This window comes from Tursiops truncatus, chromosome 19 (genome assembly GCF_011762595.2).
Source record: "Tursiops truncatus isolate mTurTru1 chromosome 19, mTurTru1.mat.Y, whole genome shotgun sequence".
Lineage (NCBI taxonomy): Eukaryota > Metazoa > Chordata > Mammalia > Artiodactyla > Delphinidae > Tursiops > Tursiops truncatus.
The window spans coordinates 43951597-43978782 of NC_047052.1; the positions used below are offsets into that span (position 1 = coordinate 43951597).

The 27186-nt window shown below is 40.3% G+C and overlaps 3 protein-coding genes and 1 pseudogene across 3 annotated transcripts in view; 3 read left to right on the forward strand and 1 right to left on the reverse strand.

Moving 5' to 3' along the window:
• The first annotated feature begins 89 nt into the window (after positions 1-89).
• ZNF829 (zinc finger protein 829) lies at positions 90-17972 on the forward strand. Its single transcript, XM_073796583.1, has 5 exons — positions 90-381; positions 929-1002; positions 5686-5812; positions 6118-6213; positions 15976-17972. Exons 2-5 carry the CDS (start codon positions 970-972, stop codon positions 16953-16955), a joined length of 1236 nt encoding a protein of 411 aa, XP_073652684.1. The 5' UTR covers positions 90-381; positions 929-969; the 3' UTR covers positions 16956-17972.
• LOC141277228 (cytochrome b5 type B-like) lies at positions 9654-10465 on the forward strand (annotated as a pseudogene).
• The window catches only part of ZNF793 (zinc finger protein 793), a 49517-nt gene continuing 38303 nt past the window's right edge, over positions 15973-27186 (reverse strand). Inside the window, exons 9-10 of the transcript XR_012328168.1 lie at positions 23561-24556; positions 15973-20441 (exon numbers count right to left, since the gene is read on the reverse strand). The gene's annotated coding sequence lies outside the window, so the exon portion shown is untranslated. The remainder of the gene's footprint in view (positions 20442-23560; positions 24557-27186) is intronic.
• LOC117309055 (heterogeneous nuclear ribonucleoprotein U-like protein 1) lies at positions 22923-26535 on the forward strand. The gene is given in 4 exon segments (XM_033844888.1): positions 22923-23127; positions 23130-24103; positions 25232-25868; positions 25871-26535. Coding segments are annotated over 4 exon segments (2451 nt in total). The 5' UTR covers positions 22923-22937; the 3' UTR covers positions 26521-26535.

Genomic DNA, 27186 nt, shown 5'->3' on the forward strand with positions numbered 1-27186 from the left:
CTTCCGGCCAGAGGGAGCCGGAGTTTCCTGTGTGAGGTCTGTTCTGGTGGCTGAGCCCGAGCGTGCCGAGTTACCGCGAACTGCAACTCTGAGACCTGGCTAAACTCTGAAAGTTGCAGGAGCAGTCATTTCGGGTGGACGCAGCGAGGGCGCTGAGAGGAATCGGCCGTGGGGCTCGCTGTGGACCACATTTCCCAGAGGGCTCGGCAGCCCGTCGCTTTTCTCGCGGGAACTCGAACTTTTCATCACGCCTGGCGGGAGCGTTAGATCCTTGAGGTGAGATCGTGGGCCCCTGGGGGAACTGGTTCAGCTCTGCAGGTTCGGACCCCCGGGGACCCGAAAGGCCTAAGTTGAGGAGACCGGAGGCCGATATGGAGCTCGGTACTTGGGCCTGTGCGGGCGGAGCGGCGTGAGAAGCGGGAGGTTATGCGACCCGTGTGCAGATATAGGATGCCTATCATTGTGGAATTGTGACTGTGTCCCCCTATGGTGGTGTGTGCTTGTGACCCCGCGACACTGGAGTACCTGCGACTGTGCGAGTGTATGTATTCCGTGTTGAATTTGCGATTGTATCTGTGATACCATGTTTGGCTCTGTGTGCGGATGTGGAGTGCGTGTTCCCTTGTTTTAAGAATGACTGCTTAAGGTATGTGGCACTGTGTGTATGGGTATGAGGCTCCTGTCAGCTGTGCGATTGTTACTCCAGAACTCTGTCCTTAGGAAATCTCTGTGAGGTTTTATTAGATTATTGACCTCAACAGCAGTAACCTCAGCTTTCTCCTGAGACACTGGGATTGGAAGGGACGCCCCATTTCTCTGATCTCATTCGCTTTTGTGCTGGGGGATGGGGATGGGGCTGACCTGTGACCTGACCAGTTTGAGCAACAAGAAGAACCTGGTGTCTTACGATGACTTTCTACTTTCCAAGTTCTATCCTTCTCCAGGTGAGGCGCAGAAGAGAAGGAAACAATGCATGCTGAACTTATACAAGCAGTTTTCAGGGTATGTTGGGGTTTCCTCTTTTTTTTCGTTCTTCTGAAAGTTAATGCTTAATAAAGATGCGTTTGATTATAGGTTCCTGTAATTTTCCCACTGGAGAAAAGGATAGTTGAGCCTGCTACTGAAGCACAATAACTCCCATATACCTAATGTTTACTTATTTGGAAAATGGCTCCACTTCAGTTTGCCATGTTTTCTTCTTTTTATTTTTATATTTTTAATTTTTTTAGATTTTTTTTTGATGTGGACCATTTTCAAAGTCTTTATTGAATTTGTTACAATATTCTTCTGTTTTATGCTTTGGTTTTTTGGCTGCAAGGCATGTGGCATCCCAGCTTCCCCACCAGGGGTCGAACCCGCACCCCCTACGTTGGAAGGCGAAGTCCCAACCACTGGACCGCTAGGGAAGTCCCAAATTTTCTTCTTTTTAAATGCAATATTTATTATGACTTTAAAATAAAAGCATGATTATTTTAGAGATTTTAAAAACACAGATTACCAAGAAAAAATGAAATGAGACCACTCAAATAACTAGTGTTAACATTTTGGTGTATTTTCATTATTTTTCCGAAATCAGATTATGCTTCATTTATCATTTTATATCCTACATTTTCACTAAAAACTATCATTCTCCTGTGTTGTCAAATGATCTTTGTAAATACCATTTTTCAAAGATACACTTTTTTTTGTGAATGATTTATGGTTTATTCGTCAGATGAGCTGTGTCAGACATGAAATCTTTCAACACTTATTTAAAATATTTATTTGTACAAACACACATATACACAGATACATGTAGGTTTGAGTTGCGATTTCTATGATTAATAATGAGATTGAACAGCACTTCATATGTTTATTGGTTATCAGGGTTTCTTCTTTTGTGACACACCTGTTGAAATCTTTTATTTTGCTCTTGGATTATCTTTTTTTTAATATATAAATTATTTATTTATTTTATTTTTGGCTCTTTTGGGTCTTCATTGCTGCGCACAGGCTTTCTCTAGTTGCGGAGAGCTACTCTTCGTTGTGGTGCACGGGCTTCTCATTGCGGTGGCTTCTCTTTGTTACAGAGCACAGACTCTAAGCGGGCAGGCTTCAGTAGTTGTGGCATGCGGGCTCAGTAATTCTGGCTCGCAGGCTCTAGAGCTCAGGACTCAGTAATTGTGGCTCATGGGCTTAGTTGCTCCGTGGCATGTGGGATGTTTCCGGACCAGGAACCTGTGTCCCCTGCATTGGCAGGGGGATTCTTAGCCACTGCACCACCAGGGAAGTCCCTGGATTATCTCTTATTGATTCATGGGAATTCTTTATATTTTCTGGATATGGATCCTTTATTGATTATATTTTTCTATTATCTGGATTGTTTTATCACTTCCCTTAAGGTAGTTTTATGAATAAAATCTGACTTTTTTATTATATATTTTTTTATTTTTGGCTGCGTTGAGTCTTTATTGCGGTGCACAGCTTCTCATTGTTGTGGCTTCTCTCGTTGCAGAGCATGGGCTCTAGGCGCGCGGGCTTCAGTAGTTAACAGCGTGGGCTCTAGGGCATACAGGCTTCGGTAGTTGTGGTGCGCAGGCTCAGTAGTTGTGGTGCACAGGCTTAGTTGCTCTGCAGCATGTGGGATCTTCCTGGACCAGGGCTCGAACCGTGTCTACTGCATTGGCAGGTGGGTTTTTAACCACTGCACCACCAGGGAAGTCCCCCTAATTTTTTATCAGTTTTTTTTCCCTTGGTGGTATCTTTTTGTATCTTATTCAGGAAATCCTTCCCTGTCCCAAGGTTATGTAAATATTCTATATTTATATTTAAAGCGATAATCCCGTTTATTTACTTAACCTATTTTTAATTATTCTAGCTCCTCATTTGAGGTAATTTGACTTTTCTTCCTCTGGCTCTTTTTAAGACTGTCACTCTGTTTTTGGCTTTCTGTAACTCAAGTATGATGTGCCTAAATGTGCATTTCTTTTTATTTATCTGCTTGGAATTTGTTAAGCTTTTTTAATTTGTGGATAGGTATTCAGGAATATCCTCAGCCATCTTAAAAGATTGCCCTGCCTCATTCTCTCTCTTCTTCTTAGGCTCTAATTATACATAGGTTATAATTTCTCCCCTTTTTTTTTTTTGGTCTCTTACTCTCTTTTTGGTTTTTAGAGTTAATACTTGTAGCTAAAATCAAAGCAATATTAGGCAAAAGAACTTTGCCTTGTTTCAGGACAGGAGTGGAGGGCATGGCAGGTAGCTAGAGTTTTGGGGTTCTTCCTCTAACTGGTAGAAAAAAATATCTTTATTCAGTTATGTTTCAACACTTCTAATCTTGGGGAGCTCACCAAATCATAAGGCTCTCAGTTCACTTTATGATTCTCATATCTGAAAATTAGAGTGTACCAAGGTAGAGGACTCAGAATAGGGATTGTGTTTTCTGAAGGTATAAATTGGGAGCTGAAACTAAATTTGGAACTCTCAATTTTAAAAATGTGTGTTTGGTACAGAGCCAAAGAAAACCAGGATGAGAATCAGTCTCCCCAAGTCTGTTCAGTGTAAGGCCTTTCTATCTGAATTTCTTCGGAAAAGGGCTGAGTCTTTCCTAATCCATTCTCCTTTGCCGAAGCCCAAACAGAGCATCTGGTTCCCCTCCCCCATCAACCTCTAATTACACTCACCATCTCTGTAATGAAGATTATTGCCCAATATTAATGGGAGTAACTCTAGGGAGGTAGTATACTGTAGTGGAAAATAAATTTTAAAAGGAATAAAATGAATTTTGTTCTTAGAAGCTAACCTAATGTTTAATCAGGAAATATCTGAAACATTCCAGGTAAAATCAGAAAAAGACAACGGTATACAGCATTACCAATGTTATTTAACATTGTTCTGTAGATATTAACCAAAGCACTTAGACAAGAGGAAAAATTAGGTTAAAAATTAGAAAAGAGAGTGTAAGATTATTACTTTCTGCAGATGCTATGACTGTGTACCTGGAACATCAAATCAACTTATAACCAACACTGAAATAAGCAGGTTTCCATAGGGAGCAAGCAAAAGGATTTTCTTTCCCCTATAATTTCCACTCTCAACTCTATGGCTAATGTTTTTGTTGCCCTGAATAAAAGCTTGTGTAGTCCCTATAATTGTTTTGATCACTCTTTGGTATTCTTTGGTTGTTTTCAGTCACAAGATCAGTCTCATTTTACTAATTACAACCTCTAGTTGAGTATAATAATGTGCAAATTTCATTTAAAGCCTTTTCTCTGAGCTCAGGTTTGCTCCAAGCTAGAAGCTTACAGTGTGAAAAGGGGGACCTACTAAGCTGCTTTGTTTCTTTAATCTGAACTCCTCTTCGCTCAGTAGTCAGTTTCTTTACTATAGTCCTCTATCCTCCTATTCTAGGTGTTGCTCTCTAGGTCTGCTCTCTAGGTCTAGATATTGTTCGGGGACTTGCCTTTTACAATTATACTGGACTTAGTTCACCATTCTCATGTTAGTTTTCTAGTTTCAGAGTATAATACTTTTCATTTTCTTAATTTACTCTCTAGTTTTGATGGAACACTTAGGCCAGTAGCTTCCTAAGAAAAACTAGACAGGAGATAATTTAACATTCATTCTGTATGGTTCTACAATTGTCTTTTTTTTTTTTTGCCGCACCACATGACTTGTGGGATCTTAGTTCCCCAACCGGGGATCGAGCCCACGCCCCCTACATTGGAAGTGTGGAGTCTTAACCACTGGATCGCCACGGAAGTCCCTAGAATTGTCTTGATTTAATCGTCACACTAACTTGGTATTTAATCTTTCTTTTTTTTTTAAATGGGTTTTAAAAATTGTTTTATTTGGGAAAAGTGCGCCTTACAAGAGGGCAGCTGCGAAATACAGAGACGTCTGCAACAATTACTTGTTTGTGCTTAAAGTGAAAGAATGAGTGGTATCCAAGGAATCAAAGCAGTAGGTGGACAAATCAGGAGCATCTCCAAGTTATTTTCAGGAAATAGAACAACAAAATGCAAAGCCATAATTTCCGATCAAGGAATTCTTCTAAGAATTTAGCTTATCTCGTGGATTACCGCCCTTCCGTCCCCTTTTAGTGGAAAAGCATGACTTACTATTGCAAACCAATTTTGGTATTTAGTCTTGCTTTGTATATAATCTTCATACTAGCTTTGGCTGTGTGTGGAATTCTCGGCCAGAATTTGTTGTCTTTTGTAATATTAAAGGAATCACTTCATTTTCTTGTTTTAAATGGTGCTGTTGAGAAATCCATTGCCATTCTGATTCCTGAAATTTTTTATGTGATCCACAGAAGCTTTTAGAAAGTTCTGTTTTTTCCTGATATTCTGAAATTTTACTCCAAAATATAAGGTGTTTTTTTTTTAAGTCCATCACATTTTTCCCTCTCTTGGGGCTTAAAGAGAACATGGGAAGGAATTCTCATTTATGCAGACTTTACTGTGGCCAGGCACTGAACTGCATGCTTGCTATTTCATCTCATTGGAAAAGTCCACTCTGTTTGCACATTCCTAGACATACCCCTCTGTATATAGGAGATATGTCTTATATTGATTTAATCGATTCCAGCTCCTTCGATTTGATTAATAATCTCTGTCCTTTTATGTAGAGCCCTCTACCACTTCATCTACTATCATCTTTTTCTTCTCTCTTTCCATTGTGAAAGCATGTTTGTTGTTTCAGGGGTCAGTGATGTTCAGGGATGTGTCTATAAACTTCTCTCAGGAGGAATGGGAGTGCCTGGACTCTGGTCAGATGAATTTATACAAAGAAGTGATGTTGGAGAATTTCAGCAACCTGGTTTCAGTGGGTAAGGATAACTATCCCCCCAAATTCAGAGTCTGCCCTTGGGAATGTGTCCTTTCTCCATTGTGAATTACACATTTCAAGTAACCAGCAAAATTTCTGCACTCTGTTCCCCAAGGAATGGTTGAGTTGGAATGGAATGCAAGAGTTGGAAATGGGCAGCTCCACTGGGCTGTGGCTGAAGCTTCATCTTCATCTTTCTCTGGTCCTTCCCTATAGGGGCATCTGTTTCTTGATCACCAAGGGACCGGATCTGATTTCTGGGACACCAACAGCATAACCATGTCCCATGTCTTTTCTTGTGATCAGGACTTTCCAGTTCTAAGCCAACTGTGATCTCCTTATTGGAACAAGGAAAAGAGCCCTGGATGGTTGACAGAGAGCTGACGAGAGGCCTTTGTTCAGGTAAGTGAGAGGTGATAGAGCAGGAGCAGAGCCTGAGGAGGTATTACCTATATAAGATGTTATTAGAAAACTCCCCTCAAAAACCCAAGCCGTCTTCCATAAAAGAGGTATCTTGCTTTTTTTCTCTTATACTTTATTCCCAGTCCAATGTAGCAAGTACCTTCCTTTGTCATTTCTAAGAGTTATTCTACCCACCCTTTAGATTTCATTCCTTCATAGGATCTGCTGCATTTAGACTTGTATTAACAGTAGATATTCCCACCCTAAGAAGTGTGTGTGTGTTGTGTGTATGTGTTTCAATACTGGTTTTCATTTTATTGACTTTCTAAGTATTTGTTAACTTCATTAACCAGGTTGTCCTGGATAGTAATTCATTGTTTCATTTATCAAACATTTGATTTTTTTTCCATTAAAAAAAATTCAGATATAACATACATATGGAAACTACATGAGTGATTGTATAGTGTGAAGAATTACAAGTGAATGCATCCATGTAACCACCACTTCAGACAAGTAATAGAAAATTACTAGCACCTTAGAATCCTTTCTGCCCTTTCCCAATCGCTAGCCTCTTTGTCCTCCTCTTGACTTCTAACTCCGTGAAATAATTTTGCCTTTTTCTGAGCTGAATATAAGTGGAATCATACAGTATTTATACTTTTGCCTTTGTCTTTTCTCAACTTTATGTTTATGGGACACATCACCCATGTTATTGCATATAGCTGATGTTCATTCTCAGCGCTATGCTGTATTCCATTCTATGAATATATTTTATAGTGTGTATTATATATTGCTAATTATTATAAATAAGTCCTTTCTACTATTGACCGTTGGGTTGTTTTCCAGTTTTTAGCTATGTGAACATTCCTTTGGTGCATATATGTACACATTTCTTTTGGGTGTATACCCAGGAGTGGAATTACTGGTAATAGGATATGTGTTGGTTCAATTTTAAAAGATAATGCCAGTTTTCCAAAGTGGTTATACCAATTTATAGTTCCACTAGCAGTGTGAAAGTTGCTATTCCTCTGCATTCTTGCCAGTTCTTTTTTTTTTTTAATTTAATTTATTTATTTATGGCTGCATTGGGTCTTCGTTGCTGCGTGTGGGCTTTCTCTAGTTGCTGCAAGCGGTGGCTACTCTTTGTTGCAGTGCATGGGCTTCTCAATGCAGTGGCTTCTCTTGTTGCGGAGCACAGGCTCTAGGCGTGTGGACCTCAGCAGTTGTGGCTCTCAGGCTCCAGAGAGCAGGCTCAGTAGTTGTGGCCCACGGGCTTAGTTGCTCCGTGGCATGTGGGATCCTTCCGGAACAGGGCTCGAACCTGTGTTCCCTGCATTAGCAGGCGGATTCTTAACCACTGCACCACCAGGGAAGCCCTTGCCAGTTCTTGATATTGCTAGACCTTTTAATTTTAGACATTCTGCAGGTGTATGTGTGTGTGTGTGTTCTGTGACTTGCCCGTTTAAGTTTCTTGCTTCTATTCATTAGGTTGTCTTAATTTTTCTTAGTGATTTGAAGGAGTTTTTTGTATATTCTGTATATGGGTCTTTGTAAATATCATCTATCACCTTATAGCTTACTTTCTTATCCTTTTAGTGCTGTCTTTTGATTTTATTAATTTTAAGTAGTCAGGCTTATCTATCTTTTTCTTTATAGTTGTTGCTTTTTGTGTTCTGTGTAGGACTCATTGCCTACCCCAAGGTCATGAAGATGCTTCCTGTGTTATATTCTAGTAGCTTTTTTGTTTTACCTTTTACATTTAGATCTCCAATTTCCTGGAGCTGATATTTGTTTATAGTATGAGGTAGGGGTCAAATTTCATTATTTTTCCATGTAAATATCCAATTGACCAGGCAATGTTTACTGAAAAGACTTTTTCCCTTTCTCTATAATGCTACCTTTGTCATAAATCATGTGTTGCCATATCTGTGAGTCTGTCTCTGAACTTTATTCTGTTCCATTGGCTTGTCTACCTTTGTCCCAATACCACACTATAATAGTACTGTAGTCTATAATAAGGCTTATTTGGCAGAGCAAGCTCTCCTGCTTCTTCTTCTTGATAATTTTCATATAAATTTAATTTATTTTATTATAATTATTTTTCATAGATTTATTTTTAAATTTCTGGCTGCGTTGTGTCTTTGTTGCTGTGCACGGGCTCCTCATTGTGGTGGCTTCTCTTGTTGCAGAGCACAGGCTCCAGGTACACGGGCTTCAGTATCTGTGGCTTACGGGCTGTAGAGCGCAGGCTCAGTAGTTGTGGCACACGGGCTTAGTATCTCTGCAGCATGTGGGATCTTCCCAGACCAGGGCTCAAACCCATGTCCCCTGCATTGGCAGGCGAATTCTTAACCACTGTGCCACCAGGGAAGTCCTTATATAAATTTTAGAATCAGCTTATTAATATTCACACACACGTAAAAATAACTGCTGACATTTTGATTAAGGTTAAAATAAAGTTATACATCAGTTTCTGGAGAATTAACATTTTGGAACAGTCTTCTAAAAAAGTTTGATTTTTTTAATTTGTGCAAGTAGTCTGCTAGGTGCTACATAGTTTAAAAAATATGTAGACTTATTAAGAAATTCATTGTTTAATGTGGGAGCTAGAACATTTCTGTAAATAATTTCTACAAAGTAGAATTCAGCAAACAGGAAGAACAAATAGGAAGCTCAGAAAAAAGTTATAAAACAGTCAAAAAATAAAGAAGTGGTATTGATTCAATAGAAATTAATTGTTGGATCCTTGGAAGTAGATGTAACCTATCGAGATAGTGATAGAATTAGACCATGCCTCCATTGAGAGAGAATTCTGGATTCAACAAAGCTCTAGGAACCTAGGCAAGAGTTTGTGAATCTCCTTCCTTGCCCTCCATAGGTCTCAGCTAGCCTTAAATATTTTATAAGCAGGGATCCAGAATTTTTTTCCTCCATAAATTGAATCATTTTCCTCTCTATCATCTGTAAAAGAATTGAGCTTTCTTCATTGATTTCTGGTGCCATCTTTATTGGATAATAAATTCGCATATATGAGTCTTTCTCAGCACTCTATTGTCTTGTTATGGTATAATGCCAGTACGAGTGTCTTTATTTCTTTGGCTTGTATTTTTTAATATCTAATATCACCTTAGTTTTCAGATCAAAGGTTTACTTAGCCTCTGGAGTATTTTTGCTTTTTTTGTTTTTATTTCCCTGTGTCTCACTTATTGCTTTTCCTCCCTACCAACTTGCTTACTCACTCCCTTCTCTATCTTTCCTTGACCCCATACTTTTCCACATGATCTCTGTTTATTCTTTTTCCACTTTTTTATAATTAATTAAATAGTATTAAATATATAACGTGAAAGGTAAAACTGTTGTTTAAAAAGGAAATTTTTTAATATTTAAACTTTTTAAAGAGAAAATCTTTGTGAAAAATAGACAAAGAAAGATAACTTACCTTAAACTCCAAAAGTAGGAGCACAAAGTCTACCTCAAGGAAGTTGTCAGCGGAAACCTGGATAGCGGTGGAGAAGAGCTTAGGCCCAGTGGCGACTGTGGAAGCAAGCGGCAGCAATGGGAAAGGGCAAGGGGGTCAAGACCTCAGTTACCTTTTACCGATTGGAGGAGGTGGCAAAGCGCAACTCCCTGAAGGAGATATGGCTGGTGATCCACGGGCAAGTCTGTGATGTCACCTGCCTCCTTAGCGAGCATCCTGGTGGAGAAGAGATTCTGCTAGAACAAGCTCGTGGAGACGCAACTGAAAGCTTTGAAGATGTAGGCCGCTCGTCTGAGGCCAGAGAAGTGCTCAAGCAGTACTATATTGGTGATGTGCCTCTGAATTACATTAAACCTGGAAGTGGGGGACTTCCCTGGTGCTCCAGTGGGTAAGACTCTGTGCTTCCAATGCAGGGGGCCCGGGTTCAATCTCTGGTTGGGGAACTAGATCCCACATGGATGCCTCAACTAAGAGTCCATGTGCTGCAACTAAGAAGCCCTCATGCATACCATAACTAAAGATCCCATGTGCTGCAACTAAGACCCGGTGCAGCCAAAATAAATAAATATTTTAAAAACAAAGAAACGTGGAAGTGGTAGCAAGGACCCTCCAAAAAGCAACACGCGCAAAAGCTGCTGGTCGTATTGGATCTTCCCCATCATAGGCCATGTTCTCTTAGGTATTCTGTATCGTTACTACACAGCGGAGAGCTAATCCTCCCAAGGAGACCTTGTTGAAATCCGGAAAGCATATCCACTTGGGAATGAGAACTAGAGACTTGTTTGGAGGTTGAAGCAGTGCCTTCTCTAATCCTGCTAATTGTAGTCTTACCCTTCGGAACCCAGACTGTTGGCCAGATATCCACCTCAGCCCTGGGCCAATGTCCAAGTCATTTCTTAGAGCCTTACTCTCAAAGCACCTGCTCATTGTTCTGTGTCCTTGCCGTTGTTCCCTCTCTTTATTCTTTTCCATGGGCACATTTATGTTTCAAAGTTTCTTTTGTAATTACGGTCCACATGTCCTAGTGACATTGCCCTTTGGTAAAATTGCTTTCCAGTACTTTGAATGCATATTAGACATACTTAACAGGGCATCACACTCTGGTTTTGAAGCTTTTCTTTTTCCCTTTTTCTTTTAAGTAAATATTGTTAAAAATAAATAAATAAATAAAACTCTAAAAGTACAAACCATACAGCAAAAACATGAACTGGAAATACATCAGAATTAAGGATTTCTGCTAAATGAAGGACACAATAGATAAATTTAATGCACAGTAGACTAGAAGATACTTGCTAATTAAGAGGAAGAAGTTAGTGACCCCAATAAAAATACCAATAAAAGTTAACAAGACTAAAATGCTAATAAGCCTACCAGATGTTCATACTTATTAATAATTAGAAATGCAAATGAAGGCAATAATGAAATATCACTTCCCTTATTAGGCTAGGAAAGTAGAAAGCTGGGTAATGACAACTGTGGGTGGGGACAAAGAAAGTCTTATGCACTTTTGGTGAAAGTATACAGTGGTGTTGCCTTTCTCTACAGCCATCTGGTACTACTTAAACAGGTATACATATGCCCCACTTCGGGGTATATATCTAAAATTGAAAATAATGCAAAAGGATAAATACTTCATGTCTTTCAAATGTCATACCAGTGTATCATCTATCGGGTCCATTCGAGGATTATTTAATTATCTTGGGAAATGTATCATTGTCTCACTTACTATTTACTACTCATTAGGGACCAGGTTCTCTTAAAATTAGATGTTAAATTTAAAAAGATTGATAAGTTGTGAATGATTCGTCTGGTGGAAAAGGTAGCTGAAGGGTATGGTTTTATTATCCTATAACACAGTAACTCGTTTTTGTATCCAACTTAGTGATGTTATTCCTGCATTCTTTAGGGTACCATATGAACTCAATCTCTCCTAGATAATTGGACCTAGCTTGATCATTCCCCTGGCCCTCTCATTAATGAGTTAAATAAATCTTTAAAACATGCTTAGCATATTCTGTTTCATTGGTTTATGTGGTTGTCTTTATGCCAGTACCATACTGTTTTAACTGCTGTAGCTTTGTTGTATACTTTGAAATCAAAGTGTGATACCTTTAGCTTTCTTACACTTCCTAAAGATTATTTTTAGCTCTTCCAATTTTTTTTCTATTAATATTTCTGTAAAAAATGCCATTGGGATTTTTATAGGGATTGCGTTGAATCTGTAGATTACATTTTAACAGTAGGAACTCTTCCAGTCCACAAGCACGCGATCGCTTTCCATTTAGTATCATCTTTAATTTCTTCAATGTTTTATAGTTTTCACTGTACAAGTTTTTCATCTCCCTAGTTAAGTTTATTCCTAAGTATTTAATTCCTTTTGATGCTATTATAAATGGAATTGTTTTCCTGATTTCCTTTCAGATTGTTTATTGTTAGCGTATAGAAACACTGTAGTTTTGTATCCTGCAACTGAAAACTAAATTTGTTTACTTCTGACAGTTTTTATGTGGAGCCTTTAGGGTTTTTTCTATGTCATTTTCAAATAGGGACAATTTTACTTCTAAGTTTGTTGAGAGTTTTTAATCATGAAAGGATGTTGAATTTTATGAAATGCTTCTTATCTATTGAGATGATTGTGTGATTTTTATCCTTTATTCTGTTAATGTGGTATATCACATTGATTTTTGTATGTTGAACCATCTTTGCATCCTACAGATAAATCGTAGTTGGTCATGATGTATGATCCTTTTAGTGTGCTGTTGAGAATTTTTGCATTTATATTCATCAGGGATGTTGGCCTGTAATTTTCTTTTCTGTGACTTCCTTGTCTGGGTTTGGTCTGAGGGTAATTCTGGCTTCATAAAATGAGTTTGGAAGTCTTCCCTGCTCTTCAGTTTTTTTGGAAGAGTTTGAGAAGGATTGGCATAATGTGTGGTAGAATTCACTAGTGAACCTCCCAGCAAAGAAGAGCCTAGGCTTTTTATCACTAATTCAGTCTCCTTACTAGTTTTAGACTTTCTGTTTCTTCATGACTGTCTATTTCTTCATGATTCAGTCTTGGTAGGTTGTATGTTTCTAGGAATTTTTCCATTTCCTCCAGTTTATCCAGTTTCTTGGTGTATAATTGTTCATAGTATTCTCTTACGACAGTTTTTATTTCTGTTACATCAGTTATAATGTCTCTTTTATTTCTGATTTTATTTGAGTCTCCTCTCTTTTTTTTTTCTTTTTTTCTTAATCTAGCTAAAAGTTTGTCAATTTATCTTTTCAATAAACCAACTATTAGTTCCATTGATCTTTTCTGTTGTTTTTCTACTCTCTATTTCATTTATCTCTGCCCTAATCTTTATTATTTCCTTCCTTCTGCTAACTTTGGGTTTAGTTTGTTCCTTGAAATGTAAAGTTAGGTTGTATATTTGCAATTCTTCTTTTTCAATGTAGGAACTATAAAATTCCATTTTCATACTGCTTTTTCTGCATCCCATAAGTGTTTTTGTTTGTCTAAAGATATTTTCTAATTCTTTGGGCCATTGGTTGTTCAAAAGTGTGTTTTTAATTTCCACATATTTGTGAATTTTCCAGTTTTCCTTTTGCTGTTGATTTCTAGTTTTGTTCCATTGTAGTCAGAAAAGATACTTGATATGATTTCCATCTTAAATTTCTTAAGACTTATTTTGTGAACTAACATGTCATCTATCCTAGAGAATGTTCCGTGTATGCTTGATAAGAATATATTCTGCTGCTGTTGAATGGAATAGTCTATATATGTCATTTAGGTTCATTTGCCCTATGGTATTGTTCAAGTCACTTTTCTTTCTTGATTTACTGTCTGATTGTTCTATCTATTATTGAAAGTAGGCTATTGAAGTGTCCTGCTATTGTTTTTTTGTCTATGTCTCCCTTCAGTTTTGACAATGTTTGCTTAATATACTTAAGTGCTCTTATATTGGGTGCAGGTATGTTTATAATTGTTATAGCTTCCTGGTGAATTGACCGTTTTATCATTGTATAATATCCTTGTTTGTTTTCTGTGACAGCTTTAGCTTAAAGTCTGTTTTAGCTTAAAGTCTATTTTATCTGATGTAAGTATAGCCACCCTTGCTCTCTTTAGGTTACCATTTGCATGGATTATCTTTTCCCATCCCTTCACTTTCAGCCATTATCTGTGTTCTTAAATCTAAAGTGGGTCTCTGGAGGACATCATATAATTGGATATTGTTGTTTTCTCCATTCAGCCAGTCTCTTTTGATTTGAGAGTTTAATCGATTTACATTTAAAGTTATTATTGAAGGATTTACTATTGGCGTTTTGTTCGTTGTTTTCTGTTCTTTTTGTAGTTCTTTTGTCCTGCTTTTCCTCTCTTGCTGCCTTCCTTTTGTTTCTTTGATTTTTTGTATTGATATGCTTTGAATCCTTTTTATTTTTCTTTTCTGTAATCTCTATAAGGTATCTTCTTTGTGGTTATCATTGGGCTTTCAAAAATATAACAGTATGTTTTAAGTTGATAACAATTTAACTTCAATCACATACAAAATCACTTTTACTTCTCACTACCCACACTTTGTGTTATTGACATTGTACTCTCCTGGTACATAGATATGTTCACCAACCAGGAAGCTTCCCCCAATCCTTGCCAAGTTTTTTACTGGGGGTGTCATTATGTGGGGAGTGATGACCAGTCCCATCCCTTGAAACTAAGGGTTCATTGTGAATCACCTCCTTATCATAAATTCAGGTATGATCAAAAGGCACTTGTTGTGAATAACAAAAGACGGTCTAGTGGTTTTTGAAGTTCCAGTGGTTTTTGAAGCTCTGCCAGGAACTGGAAACAAAGACCAGATGTATTTTTTGTATCACAAGTATGTATATTTTCTGTTAATTCTTTCTTCTCAGTTCAGTACCCATGCCCACAGCTATGCTGGATGTTCCTGAGTCCAGATTTTCTCTGGTTCCATTTTTCTAGATTTCTAGTTTTCTGTGAGAATGAACAACTATAATCATCCTGTCCTGTGGGATGGGGAGGAGATACAGTCTTTGAATTCATCCTTCAGCTTTTACTGTTCTCTGCACTCCACTATTAGAAGTGCCTGATGCCTCCAGTTCTTATGCATTTGTAGGGATTTGCACCATGAATCAGTACTGTGGAATTTACCCACTGTTGGCTCAATTTGATATTCTCCAGTCTGCAGTCACTTATCACTCACCCATTGGCTTTCCAGTTTCCAAGTTTTATAGCTACTGTTTCTTCTCCAGTATCTTTTGTCCTAGTGGGGTTTTCCTTTCCCCTTGTTAAGCTTTTATTATAATTTTCCTGTGGATTTGTGAACAAGAATTGGTAAATTTACATATACTGCCATTTTTAACAGAAATTATGCCCCCCTTTTATTAAAAATACAGTTGACCCTCATTACTCACAGATTATTTATGAATTCACTTACTCCCTAAGATTTATTTGTAAGCCCCAAATCAATACTTATAGTGTTTTCATGGTAATTAGCAGACATATGCAGAGCGGCAGAAAATGTTGACATGGAGTTCCTATTTTCTCACAGAGAATGTTTCATTCTTATTCTCTTCTTTCTAACACTCAAGGTTCCTCCCTTCTTAGTAACTGCCATGACTTGAAGATTCCATTTCTCTTTCCCAGCATCAGCATCACAGAATTCCAAGGCAAACTATTTTCAGTGAATCCCCAACATACATGAGGCTCTATTCACAGAAGAAATTTACGTGTCCTCCATTCTCACCAGTTTCATTCAGCACCCTAGACTTGTTGAGGGCTGTCCCCCAGTGTGAATTTGCCAACAACATACCCTTTGCTTAGAGTTGCTGACCCTCTCCCACCCCCATTTATACATTTCAACACATTTATTCCTCAGTAGTCCTATAGGTATGACAGTTATCCACAAATAACAAAACATATAGTATGACGCTCTGTGTGTGAGTGTATGCTTATATAAATGTATATATGATTAGAATCACTGTATAATGTGGAGGATGGCCCTGAATAGTGTGGATTCATTGAAATTGCAGGTGATTCTGATCCACACCAGGATTATAGAGTCATCGATTTCCCTAATTAACCCTCTTCAACTTCCTCTGTTGCTTCTCCTTAATGTCTGTGCTTTTCTTATCAATTTTACAAATTGTCTAGCCATATTTGGGAACTGTCCAAGCATTTACTTTCCCGAATATTTTCAGCTTAATCTTTGCATTTCTTTTTCAGAAGTTTAACCTTTCCCAGCATAGGAAAAATGAGCATATGCCTTTTTATTTTCTTCCAGATCTGGAATCCATGTGTGAGACCAAGTTACTCTCTCTAAAGAAGAGACATTTTAGTCAAGTGATGTTTACCCATGAAGACATACCCACTTTTATTCAGCCCACGTTTCTTATTCCACATCAAAAAACTATTAATGAAGAGAAGCCCTGTGAATGTAAAATATGTGGAAAGGCCTTTAATCAAAACTCACACTTTGTTCAACATCAGAGAATTCATTCTGCTGAAAAAAACTATGAATGTAAGGAGTGTGGGAAATCCTTTAGTCGTGGCTCACTTGTTGCTCGACATCAGAGGATTCACACTGGTGAAAAACCCTATGAGTGTAAAGAATGCGGCAAGGCTTTTAGTTGTAGTTCATATTTTTCTCAACATCAGAGGATTCACACTGGTGAGAAACCCTATGAATGTAAGGAATGTGGAAAAGCCTTTAATTATTGCTCAAACCTTAATGATCATCAGAGAATTCACACTGGTGAAAAACCCTATGAATGTAAAGTATGTGGAAAAGCCTTTACTAAGAGTTCACAACTTTTTCCACATCTGAGAATTCATACCGGTGAGAAACCTTATGAATGTAAGGAATGTGGGAAAGCCTTTACTCAACATTCAAGGCTTATTCAGCACCACAGGATGCATACTGGTGAGAAACCTTATAAGTGTAAGGAATGTGAGAAGGCCTTTAGTAGTGCCTCAACACTTACTAACCATCACAGAATTCATGCTGGCAAGAAACTCTATGAATGTAAAGAATGTGGAAAGGCCTTTATTCAGAGCTCAGAACTTATTCAACATCAGAGAATTCATACAGATGAAAAACCATATGAATGTAATGAATGTGGAAAGGCTTTTAATAAAGGCTCAAACCTTACTCGACATCAAAGAATTCACACTGGTGAGAAACCTTATGACTGCAAGGAATGTGGAAAAGCCTTTGGTAGTCGCTCTGACCTCATCCGCCATGAAGGAATTCATATTGGATAAATGATAGGCCCTTATGACTGTAAGGAGTGTGGAAAGGCCTTTGGTAGTCGCTGTGACCTCATCCACCATGAAGGAATTCATATTGGATAAATGATAGACCTTTTGATAACCTTTATAATAATATATTTTAAAACAGGTAATGCAAAAAATAAACAAAAAATCCCAGATAATGCATGATCAAAGTTCCTCTCTGTAGTAGTTTTCTAGGGCTACTATAACAAAGTACCAAGTACCACAAAACTAGGTGGCTTAAAACAACAGAAACGTATTCTCAGTTTTTGAGCCTTGAAAACCACAATCAAAGTTGTTGGCAAGGTTGGTTCCTTCTGGGGCTCTGAGGAAGAATCTGTTCCATGCCCTTCTCCTAGCTTCTTGTAGCAGTGATTTTTGACATACCTTGGCTTGTAGACGCATTACTCCAATCTCTGCCTCCATCTCCACACTGTGTTCTCTCTGTGTCTCTTCTCTCATATGGACACTGGTCATATTGCATTAGGGATCACCCTAAGGACCTCATCTTAACTTGATTATATGTGCAAAGACCTTATTTCCATGTAAGATCACATTCACAGATACCAGGTGTTAGGATCTCAGCATATTTCAACCCATTACACTCTGTTAACACTATTTTTTCAAAGTATTTGTAATTTTATACATAAAGTTAATCAAATGTATTTTAAAATGTGAATTCAAGGTCTAAATTAAACTCCCTTTTCCCCCCAAAAAAGATTCTATCCCCAAACTACTTATTCCATAATTCCTTCCCAATTATTCTCTGCTTTGATTATATAGTTTGTATTAACTTATGTTTTAGGGCCGTCTTTTCTGTATCTGTGGCCTACCAAATTACACTGTAAATTGTGTTACATAGGCTATCTTTGAATTCATGGTGGAATTACAACTTTGTTTTTGAAGGCAGCTGTATTCTTTTTTCCTTTTGTAAAATTAATATTTTCTTATTGTAAAAAAAAAAAAAGACACCAAGAAAAAATAAAGATTATTTGTAAGCCTACCAAACGGAGATGACTACTTCAAATTATCACAACATATCCTTACAGGCTTTATTTAGTGTAATTGTGACATGCATGCTGTACCATAACCTGCTTTTATCATGCTACTATTTCAGCAAGTATAGATGTTTATGTATCATTCCTTTTAATGGTATCATAATAATCTTTTCTGTGGTTGACTATCATTTTGCTAAATAACTACCAATAAACATTTTGGTGCCTGTTTAAACTTTGCAGTTATAAAAGTTGCCTTCTAAATGCAACTTCAGTACTTTTTTTGTTTGAAACTTAAAAACATTAAATATCAGTGCTGAAATAACTGATGAACATTTTCTTCCTATAAAAAATTGCCAATAACTCCCAATTCCCTCATAATCACTATTAACAGATTTGTTTTTATCCTTTGAGACTTTTTAAAAAAATTTATTTTATTTTTGGCTGTGTTGGGCTTTTTTTGCTGCATTCGGGCTTTTTCTCTGGTTGCAGTGAGCGGGGTCTACTCTTCATTGTGGAATGCGGGCTTCTCATTGCAGTCGCTTCTCTTGTTGCGGAGCATGGGCTTCAGGTGCACGGGCTTCAGTAGTTGTGGCGCACGGTCTTAGTTGCTCCACGGATGTGGGATCTTCCTGGACCAGGGCTCAAACCCATGTCCCCTGCATTGGCAGGCGGATTCTTAACCACTGAGCCACCAGGGAAGCCCTATCCTTTGAGACCTTTTAAAAAAACTTTTTTACATGCATGCACACGCAACCAAATAAGTAAATGCTTGTAGAAAAAGTGCTGCTTTATAATTTTTTTTGTATAAATATATACTGATGATGTGTGTCTTGGATTGCTGTAAGGATAAATGAGTTATGTGTAAAATGGTTGGGACTCTTACTAATATATAGTAACTAGCTGATAGTTATCCAATGTTAGCAGTAATATTTTCACTGTTATTATTTGTGGAAAGGACTTTTACCATGTTTCATCATGTTCACACCTCAATTTATATCAAAGAATTTATAATGAAAAAAGACCAGTGGGTATAATGTTTGTAGAAAAGAATCTCACCAACACTCCTTACTCAGCATGAAGTTTAAAAAGAAAATTAAAGTCCTAAGAAAACTCAAAGACAAAGAATGGGTGAATAAGCCTACATTCACACCTCATATTTCATGCTGCACAATTTCATACCCATCAAAAAAACCTATTTATAATAGTTGAAAACACATTTGTCAAAAAAGAGCAAAACATGAAATATCAATAATCACTTCCCCCTCAAAGCAGAACACATGTAGGTCACATTCTTTTCCAGAATGGGAAAAAAAAATATGATAGCCAACAATATCTGAATATTGATAACACCCCTCCAAATATTAGTTAAGAAGGAAATCGATCCCTGAATTATGTATATATGAAAATAAGCACATTATGTAGAAAAATGTTGAGGGTTGACAGGCAGCCAGATCTGTATTTAGATTAAAATGTATAGCCTAATAGGCATGTGGATATTAAAACATGAAGAAATTATTAATAGGGAATTCTCTGGCAGTCCAGTGGTTAGGAGTCCACGCTCTCATTGCTGAGGGCTGGGGTTCAATCCTTGGTCAGGGAACTAAGATTTCACAAGCTCCGTGTAACAGCCAAAAAAAAAAATTATTAATAAGTGAACTAAATGTACAAGACAAAATGCTAGAAAAATAAAAGCAAACCAAATCCAAATATAGAAGAAAAGGTATCAGTAAAAAATAAAAGGCAAAAATACTTCAAGGAAAAAGTAAAATTATTTCTTTGTCAGAAAAAATACATATAGATACAAGCATTGCTAATTCTGATGGAAAAAATAGAAGACAGATGAATACATAAATTATATATGGACATCATGATGTTTAGAGAGATTAATATATTTACTGATAACTGGAAATCAAGCAAAATATGTGATATTTGTAGGAAAATGTAATGACAGAATTAACTCCAAAAGATGTAAACCCTTAATAGACCCAAATAACGGAGAAATAATATTTTGATGTAATCTCTACTTAAAGAGATCACCAAGCCAGATCATTTTATGGGCAAAATCTATCAAATATTCAAGGAATTTACAAATCAAATGAGATAAAAAGCTTGTTCTGTGAGTTTCACATAATCCTGATGTAAAAAATATAATTTGAGTGTCATATAGTACTAAGTCTGCAAACATGAAAATTTATTCTAGCAGTCTATTAAAAGAATACAGATACTCATCATAATCTGAATCCATTACCTAAACTCAGAAATCAAATACTTTCGATAAAAACTTACCATCAGGGCTTCCCTGGTGGCGCAGTGGTTGAGAGTCCGCCTGCCGATGCAGGGGACACGGGTTCGTGCCCCGGTCCGGGAAGATCCCACATGCCGCGGAGTGGCTAGGCCCGTGAGCCATGGCCGCTGAGCCTGCGCGTCCGGAGCCTCTGTTCCGCAACGGGAGAGGCCACAACAGTGAGAGGCCCGTGTACTGCAAAAAACAAACAAAAAACTTACCATCAAACTCTAAGGGGTCAGTAAACTAATTCACATCATTGCCTGTTTTCGTATGGCCCGCAAGCTAAGAATGGTTTTTACATTTTTAAGTGGTTGAAATAAAATGAAAAGAAAAATAATATATTGTAAAATTATATGAAATTCATTTCATTGTTCATAAGTAAAGTTTTTAATACAGAGCCACATGTATTCACTTACATATTGTCTTTGGCTGCATTCACACTAAAACAGAGTTGAGTACCTGTGACAGACTAAGTGGTTTGCAAAGCCTATAATGTTTTGTTTTGTTTTTTTATTGCGGTACGCAATAAAAAGCCTATAATGTTTTGTTTTGTTTTTTTATTGCGGTACGCGGGCTAAGATGTCTGCATCTTAGCAATAGCCTTATAATCCCACATCCTGTAATGCACAGCAGCATATTAACTGTGCAGTTAAAAAAAAGAGACAGAACTCCCACTTAAGTGGTTTATCCAAGTGTGATCCAAACTAATTTGAACATGAAATCCTATTTGCTCTTAATCGCTCGTAACATTTTTGGGAAGTGTATATGTTTGGGAACTGTTTGGGTTTTTATTTTGGTTTTTGGCTAAAATCATGAATCAAAGGATGAAATTAAAGAAATCATTACAGGTAATTTGGGGATGGAGTATTTTCCATCTCCCTAATATCAGGCACTACAGGATGCCGGACACAACTGTAAGCCATCAAAAGTATTAAGATCGCTGATAAAGGTAAATACATGGATAAATATAAAAACAGTATTAATGTAATTTTGATTTGAAAAATGTGGGGATTTTTTAAACAAGATTTAAAAAACAAATTCATAAAAATAATTGTAAATCTAGGTTAAAGTATACACAATATATAAAGATTCAGTTTGTGATATCAATAACATAAAGAGAAGGAGCAAACTGTAAAGGAATAGAGCTTTAGTATGCAATTGAAGTTGGTATCAATTTTAAATAGATTGTTGTAACTTTAGGATGTTATATGTAATCCCTCTGGTAACCAAAAAGAAAATATTTATAGAATACACAAAAAAGGAAATGAGGAGGGAATCAAAACGTGTCACTACAAAAAATCAACTAGAGATAAGACTTCCAGTTTCTAGTCCATAATGAGCTTGGGAGTCATCAATCCATTATAACAACAAGTAAAAAGCAGAATGAACTGAAAATCAACTCTTCCATAGATCCATCAGAGAATTAAGGCCACAGCGTAAACTGCTGCCCACAGACAGGTGGATACAGAGAATCACAACTTACCAGAGCATAGGCACATTAGCAGAAACCTCTGTGGGAACCAGTACAGAAGATGGAAAACCTAAACTGTAATGGAAAAATTGCAGGAGGCTCAGTGTGGACAAATCTGAGGGTTAAATGCTCCAAGGGGGTCCGAGTCTTTAAGAAGTCCCTGCACTTTTATGAGCTTTACCTCCAGGAGCCCAATCAAGTCCTCACTAAGACTGGAGAAAAATCTCCATTGTGTTTCTGGCAGACAGAGGGGGAAGGTCGCTATTTTGAAATATTCTCAAAGCATTCTGTTCTTAATAAGGCATGCCGCAAAGAGAAACTATTGTACCAGAGCCTATAACCTACTGAGGTTTCATTAGTGTCTAACCAACCTGAGGGAAAAGAAATGCTCAGCTCCAGCCCACTCTAGCCATCCTGTCCCACCTGAGGGAGGGAGGTAGACTGAGAGGCACTGGCAAAGTTCACAGTCCAGTGGCAGTTTCACCAAGACTGAAGCTTAATCACAGGACTATAGAACATAACCCCTCCCCCTACACCTTATCACCACATCACTAAAGGTCTTACCAGTGTTCCTTTTACACAGCACATGAAGTCTAGGTTTAAACAAAAACAAACAAAACAACAACAGAGACAATTAATAGAAAACAGTAACAAATATGATAGGTATTAATCCAATTATATCAATAACCACTTTACATATCAAAGATAAAATCAAAAATAGAGAAAAGTGGGGCTTCCCTGGTGGCACAGTGGTTAAGAATCCGCCTGCCAATGCAGGACACGTGTTCGAGCCCTGGCCTGGGAAGATCCCACATGACACAGAGCAACTAAGCCCATGCATCACAGCTATTGAGCCTGCACTCTAGAGCTCACATGCCACAACTACTGAGCCCATGTGCCACAACTACTGAGCCCACGTGCCACAACTACTGAAGCCCAGGTGCCTAGAGCCCATGCTCCGCAACAAGAGAAGCCACTGCAATGAGAAACCTGCGCACCGCAACGAAGAGTAGCCCCCGCTCGCCACAGCCAGAGAAAGCCCACACACAGCAACAAAGACCCAACACAGCCAAAAATAAAAAATAAAATTTAAAAAATAGAGAGAGTGGAGTGGGGGCCTCCCCTTTCCCCCTTTGCCTCCTGACAGGAAAGGTTTAAGGGGGACTGAGCCCTGGGAGGCCGGGCTGGGCTTGGGGGCCGCCCCGGGGGCCCGGGCCATGGATGTACGCCGACTGAAGGTGAACGAACTTCGCGAGGAGCTGCAGCACCGCGGCCTGGACACTCGTGGCCTCAAGGCCGAGCTTGCTGAGCGGCTGCAGGCGGCGCTGGAGGCCGAGGAGCCCGACGACGAGCGGGAGCTCGAGGCCGACGACGAACTGGGGCAACCCGGGCACAAAAATGAGGAGATGTCATGGACAATATTATCATGCAGAACCAATTCTATGAGACGCAGGTCATCAAGAAAGAGAACGAGTCAGGCTACGAGAGGAGAACGCTGGAAATGGACCAGCAGCAGCAGCCCTATCGCCCAGTAGAAGTGAAGACAGAGATGAAGCAAGAAGCACCCACCAGCTTCCTCCCGCCCGAATCATCTCAACCCAAACCAGACAGACAGCAGTTCCAGAGTCGCAAGAGGCCTTATGAAGAAAACTAGGAACGGGGGTGTTTCGAGCACTGGGAGGATAGGAGGGGCCGCTTTCCTCAGCCTCCCACTGAAGAGGATGAAGATGACTTTGACAACACCCTTGCTGCCATCGACACATATAACTGCGACCTCCACTTCAAGATGGCCTGAGACCGGAGTAGTGGCTGCCCACTCACAACTGAAGGTTTTGCATACCTGTGGTCAGCAGCTTGTGCCAGCTATGGGGTCAGAAGGGGCCGTGTGTGCTTTGAGATAAAGATCAATGAGGAAATCTCTGTGAAGCACCTTCCATCTACAGAGCCCGACCCACACGTTGTCTGTATTGGTTGGTCCCTGGACTCCTGCAGCACCCAGCTAGGCAAAGAGCCTTTCTCCTATGGCTATGGAGGCACTGGGAAGAAGTCCATCAACAGCTGGTTTGAAAACTACAGAGACAAGTTTGCAGAGAATGATGTGATTGGCTGCTTTGAGGACTTTGAATGTGGAAATGATGTGGAACTTTCCTTCACCAAAAATGGGAAGTGGATGGGCACTGCCTTCCAAATCCAGAAGGGAGCCTTAGGGGGTCAGGCCCTCTACCCTCATGTCCTGGTGAAGAATTGTGCAGTGGAGTTCAACTTCGGGCAGAGGGCAGAGCCCTACTGTTCTGTCCTGCCAGGCTTCACCTTCATCCAGCACCTTCCCCTGAGTGAGCGAATCCGGGGCACTGTCGGACCAAAGAGCAAGGCAGAGTGTGAGGTGAGTGGGCCTGGAAGCCTGAATTGGTGGCCGCCTCTCCAGAGCCACGTTGCTGCCAAGACAGAGGGGAGACATTCAGTAGCTGAGTGTGGTGAAAGCTGCTGTGAGAGTGAGGTGAGGGCTGTGCGTGTGTGACTTAGTCCAAGGAGGGAGGGGCCAAGGTAAGACACCTAAATGTCAGAAAGATTCCAAAAGGAAGTTGCCACACTGCTCCTTGGGTGTGGTCAGAATCTTGGAAAAGGAGGCTTTCCTCCCAGCGGAAGAGGGTGTGAAGGCACTTCCTGGTGAGCGAGTCCTTGGAGGAGGTTGTGCAGCTCCATGCTCCCATCCAAGGCTCTCTGAGAACAAAAACAGCAACTGGACTTAGAGCTGATTTGGTTGCAGAAGCTGTACTGGTGGTCTTTGTCATCAAATAATGTTTCTTTCTGATATATAAGTGATTTTGTGTTTATTCTAGAAAATTAAGAAACATAAAGAAAATTAAAGTTCCCTTTAATTCCACCATCCACAAATAAGTTTTCTTTGAAAATTTTGGAGCTTATCCTATGCCTTTTGCTGTGCTAGGTGCCATTTATACACACACACTTACAGTTGAGATCTTAGGGTTTAAGCATTTTGATATCATGCCCTTTCACTTAGTGTTATTTTGTGAGCTTTGTCCCACCACATGAACACCTCTTTTGAAACTCATTGTTATTAGCCTCACTATTTTCCTCTTTTTGGGCATTTTGGTTACATCCAGTGTTTGCCAAATTGTAAACGTACTGATTAGAAATGATGCTCGTCCTTATGCATACAGTCTGTCCCCATCTGAGACTCCGGGAAGGTTATACCACTCCTTGTGCCTATTCCGTGGACCTTTCCCTTTCAGAGGCCCCTGAATCCCGCCTAAACAAAAATGTAAATACTCATAAGAGCAGGCCCTCTGCTGAGAGTCTGACAACCCTCATCTCTTTGAATCCCAACAACAGTACTATGAGGTAGACGCTGTTACTGCTTCCATTTCCCAGAGGTGGCCATGAGGTTTAGAGTCACCCTCATGGTCACCATCAAGTCAGGGTGATGCCAGGCTGCCATGCCATACACTGTTTCTGGTTCACAGTGTCCCTCCTGGTCCTGTTCTTATAGATTCTGATGATGGTGGGCCTGCCTGCCGCCGGTAAGACCACATGGGCCATCAAACATGCAGCCTCCAACCCCTCCAAGAAGTACAACATCCTGGGTACCAATGCCATCATGGATAAGATGCAGGTGATGGGCCTACGCCATCAGAGGAACTACGCCGGCCGCTGGGACGTCCTGATCCAGCAGGCCACCCAGTGCCTCAACCGCCTCATGCAGATCGCTGCCCGAAAGAAACGCAGCTATATCCTAGATCAGACAAATGTTTATGGGTCAGCCCAGAGACGAAAAATGAGACCATTTGAAGGCTTCCAGCGCAAGGCTATTGCTATTTGTCCCACTGAAGAGGACCTAAAAGACCGAACGATAAAGCGAAACGACGAAGAAGCGAAGGATGTCCCAGATCACGCAGTCTTAGAAATGAAAGCCAACTTCATGTTGCCAGATGTTGGGAACTTCCTGGACGAGGTGCTGTTCATTGAGCTGCAGCAAGAGGAAGCAGACAAGCTGGTGAGGCAATACAATGAGGAAGGCCGCAAGGCTGGGCCACACCCTGAAAAGCGCTTTGACAACCAAGGCGGTGGCAGCTTCCGGGGCTGTGGGGGTGGCGGCCGTTTCCAGCACTATGACAACCAGGGTCCCCCGGGGGCAACCGAGGAGGCTTCCAGAATCGGGGAGGAGGCAGCAGAAGAGGCAGCTACCGAGGAGGTTTCAACCGCAGTAGAGATGGTGGCTACAACCAGAACCGCTGGGGTAACAACAGCCGGGATAACAACAACTCCAACACCTGAGGCAGCTACAACAGGGCTCCCCAGCAACAGCCGCCACCACAGCAGCCACCGCCACCGCAGCCACCACCGTCACCCAGCTACAGCCCTGCTTGGAACCCTCCAGGTGCTGGCAGCTACGCTAAGAACAGCAACATCCCTGGCTCGAGCACCAATACCAGCACCCCTACTGTCAGCAGCCACAGCCCTCCACAGCTGAGTTACAGCCAGCCACCTCCCTACAACCAGGGAGCTTACAGACAGGGCTACACAGCTCCACCATCTCCACCTCCGCCACCACCTGCCTACACCTATGGGAGCTACGGCAGCTACAACCCAGCCCCTTACACCCCTCTGCCGCCCCCCACCGCACAGACCTACCCTCAGCCCAGCTATAACCAGTACCAACAGTATGCCCAGGAGTGGAACCAGTACAATCAGAACCAGGGCCAGTGGCCGCCGTACTACGGTAACTGTGACTACGGGAGCTACTCCGGGAACACACAGGGGAGCGCAAGCACACAGTAGCCAGTGTGTCCTGGAGGCCCCTGCCGGGTTCCTCCACCAGCGCCCACCTTGGCCCCCCCTTGTCCACCCCACCGGGTCATGTGGTGCTGGGGGACGGGTCCTCCCAGGGCTGCCTCCCCTCCAAGGGGCTCTTACCACACACAGGGCCGGCATTTTCCTCTGGATTCAAGCAGGCAACAATGACCTTTTATTTTTTATTTTTTTGCAGTATGCGGGCCTCTCACTGCTGTGGCCTCTCCCTTTGCGGAGCACAGGCTCTGGACGCTCAGGCTCAGCGGCCATGGCTCACGGGCCTAGCCGCTCTGCAGCATGTGGGATCTTCCTGGACCAGGGCACGAACCCGTGTCCCCTGCATTGGCAGGCGGACTCTCAACCACTGCGCCATCAGGGAAGCCCAGACCTTTTATTTTATTTGTCCCCCCACCCCACTCCTCTTCCTCTTCCTCCCTTCCTCCTTTTAGGCTAAAGACGCCCCTTCCCTTGGTCGTACAGTGAGGCTACAGGGCTGTGGGGAGGGCCCCTTCCTGTCCGCTGGTCCCAGCCCTGCTCCAGCCCCTCAGCTTCCCAGATTCTCATGCAGTTGGTTGTAAATTCTTCCAGGAGCTGTTTTACTGTCTACTTTTCAGGATTTAAAAAAATATCAAAAACTTAAAAACACACAAGTTT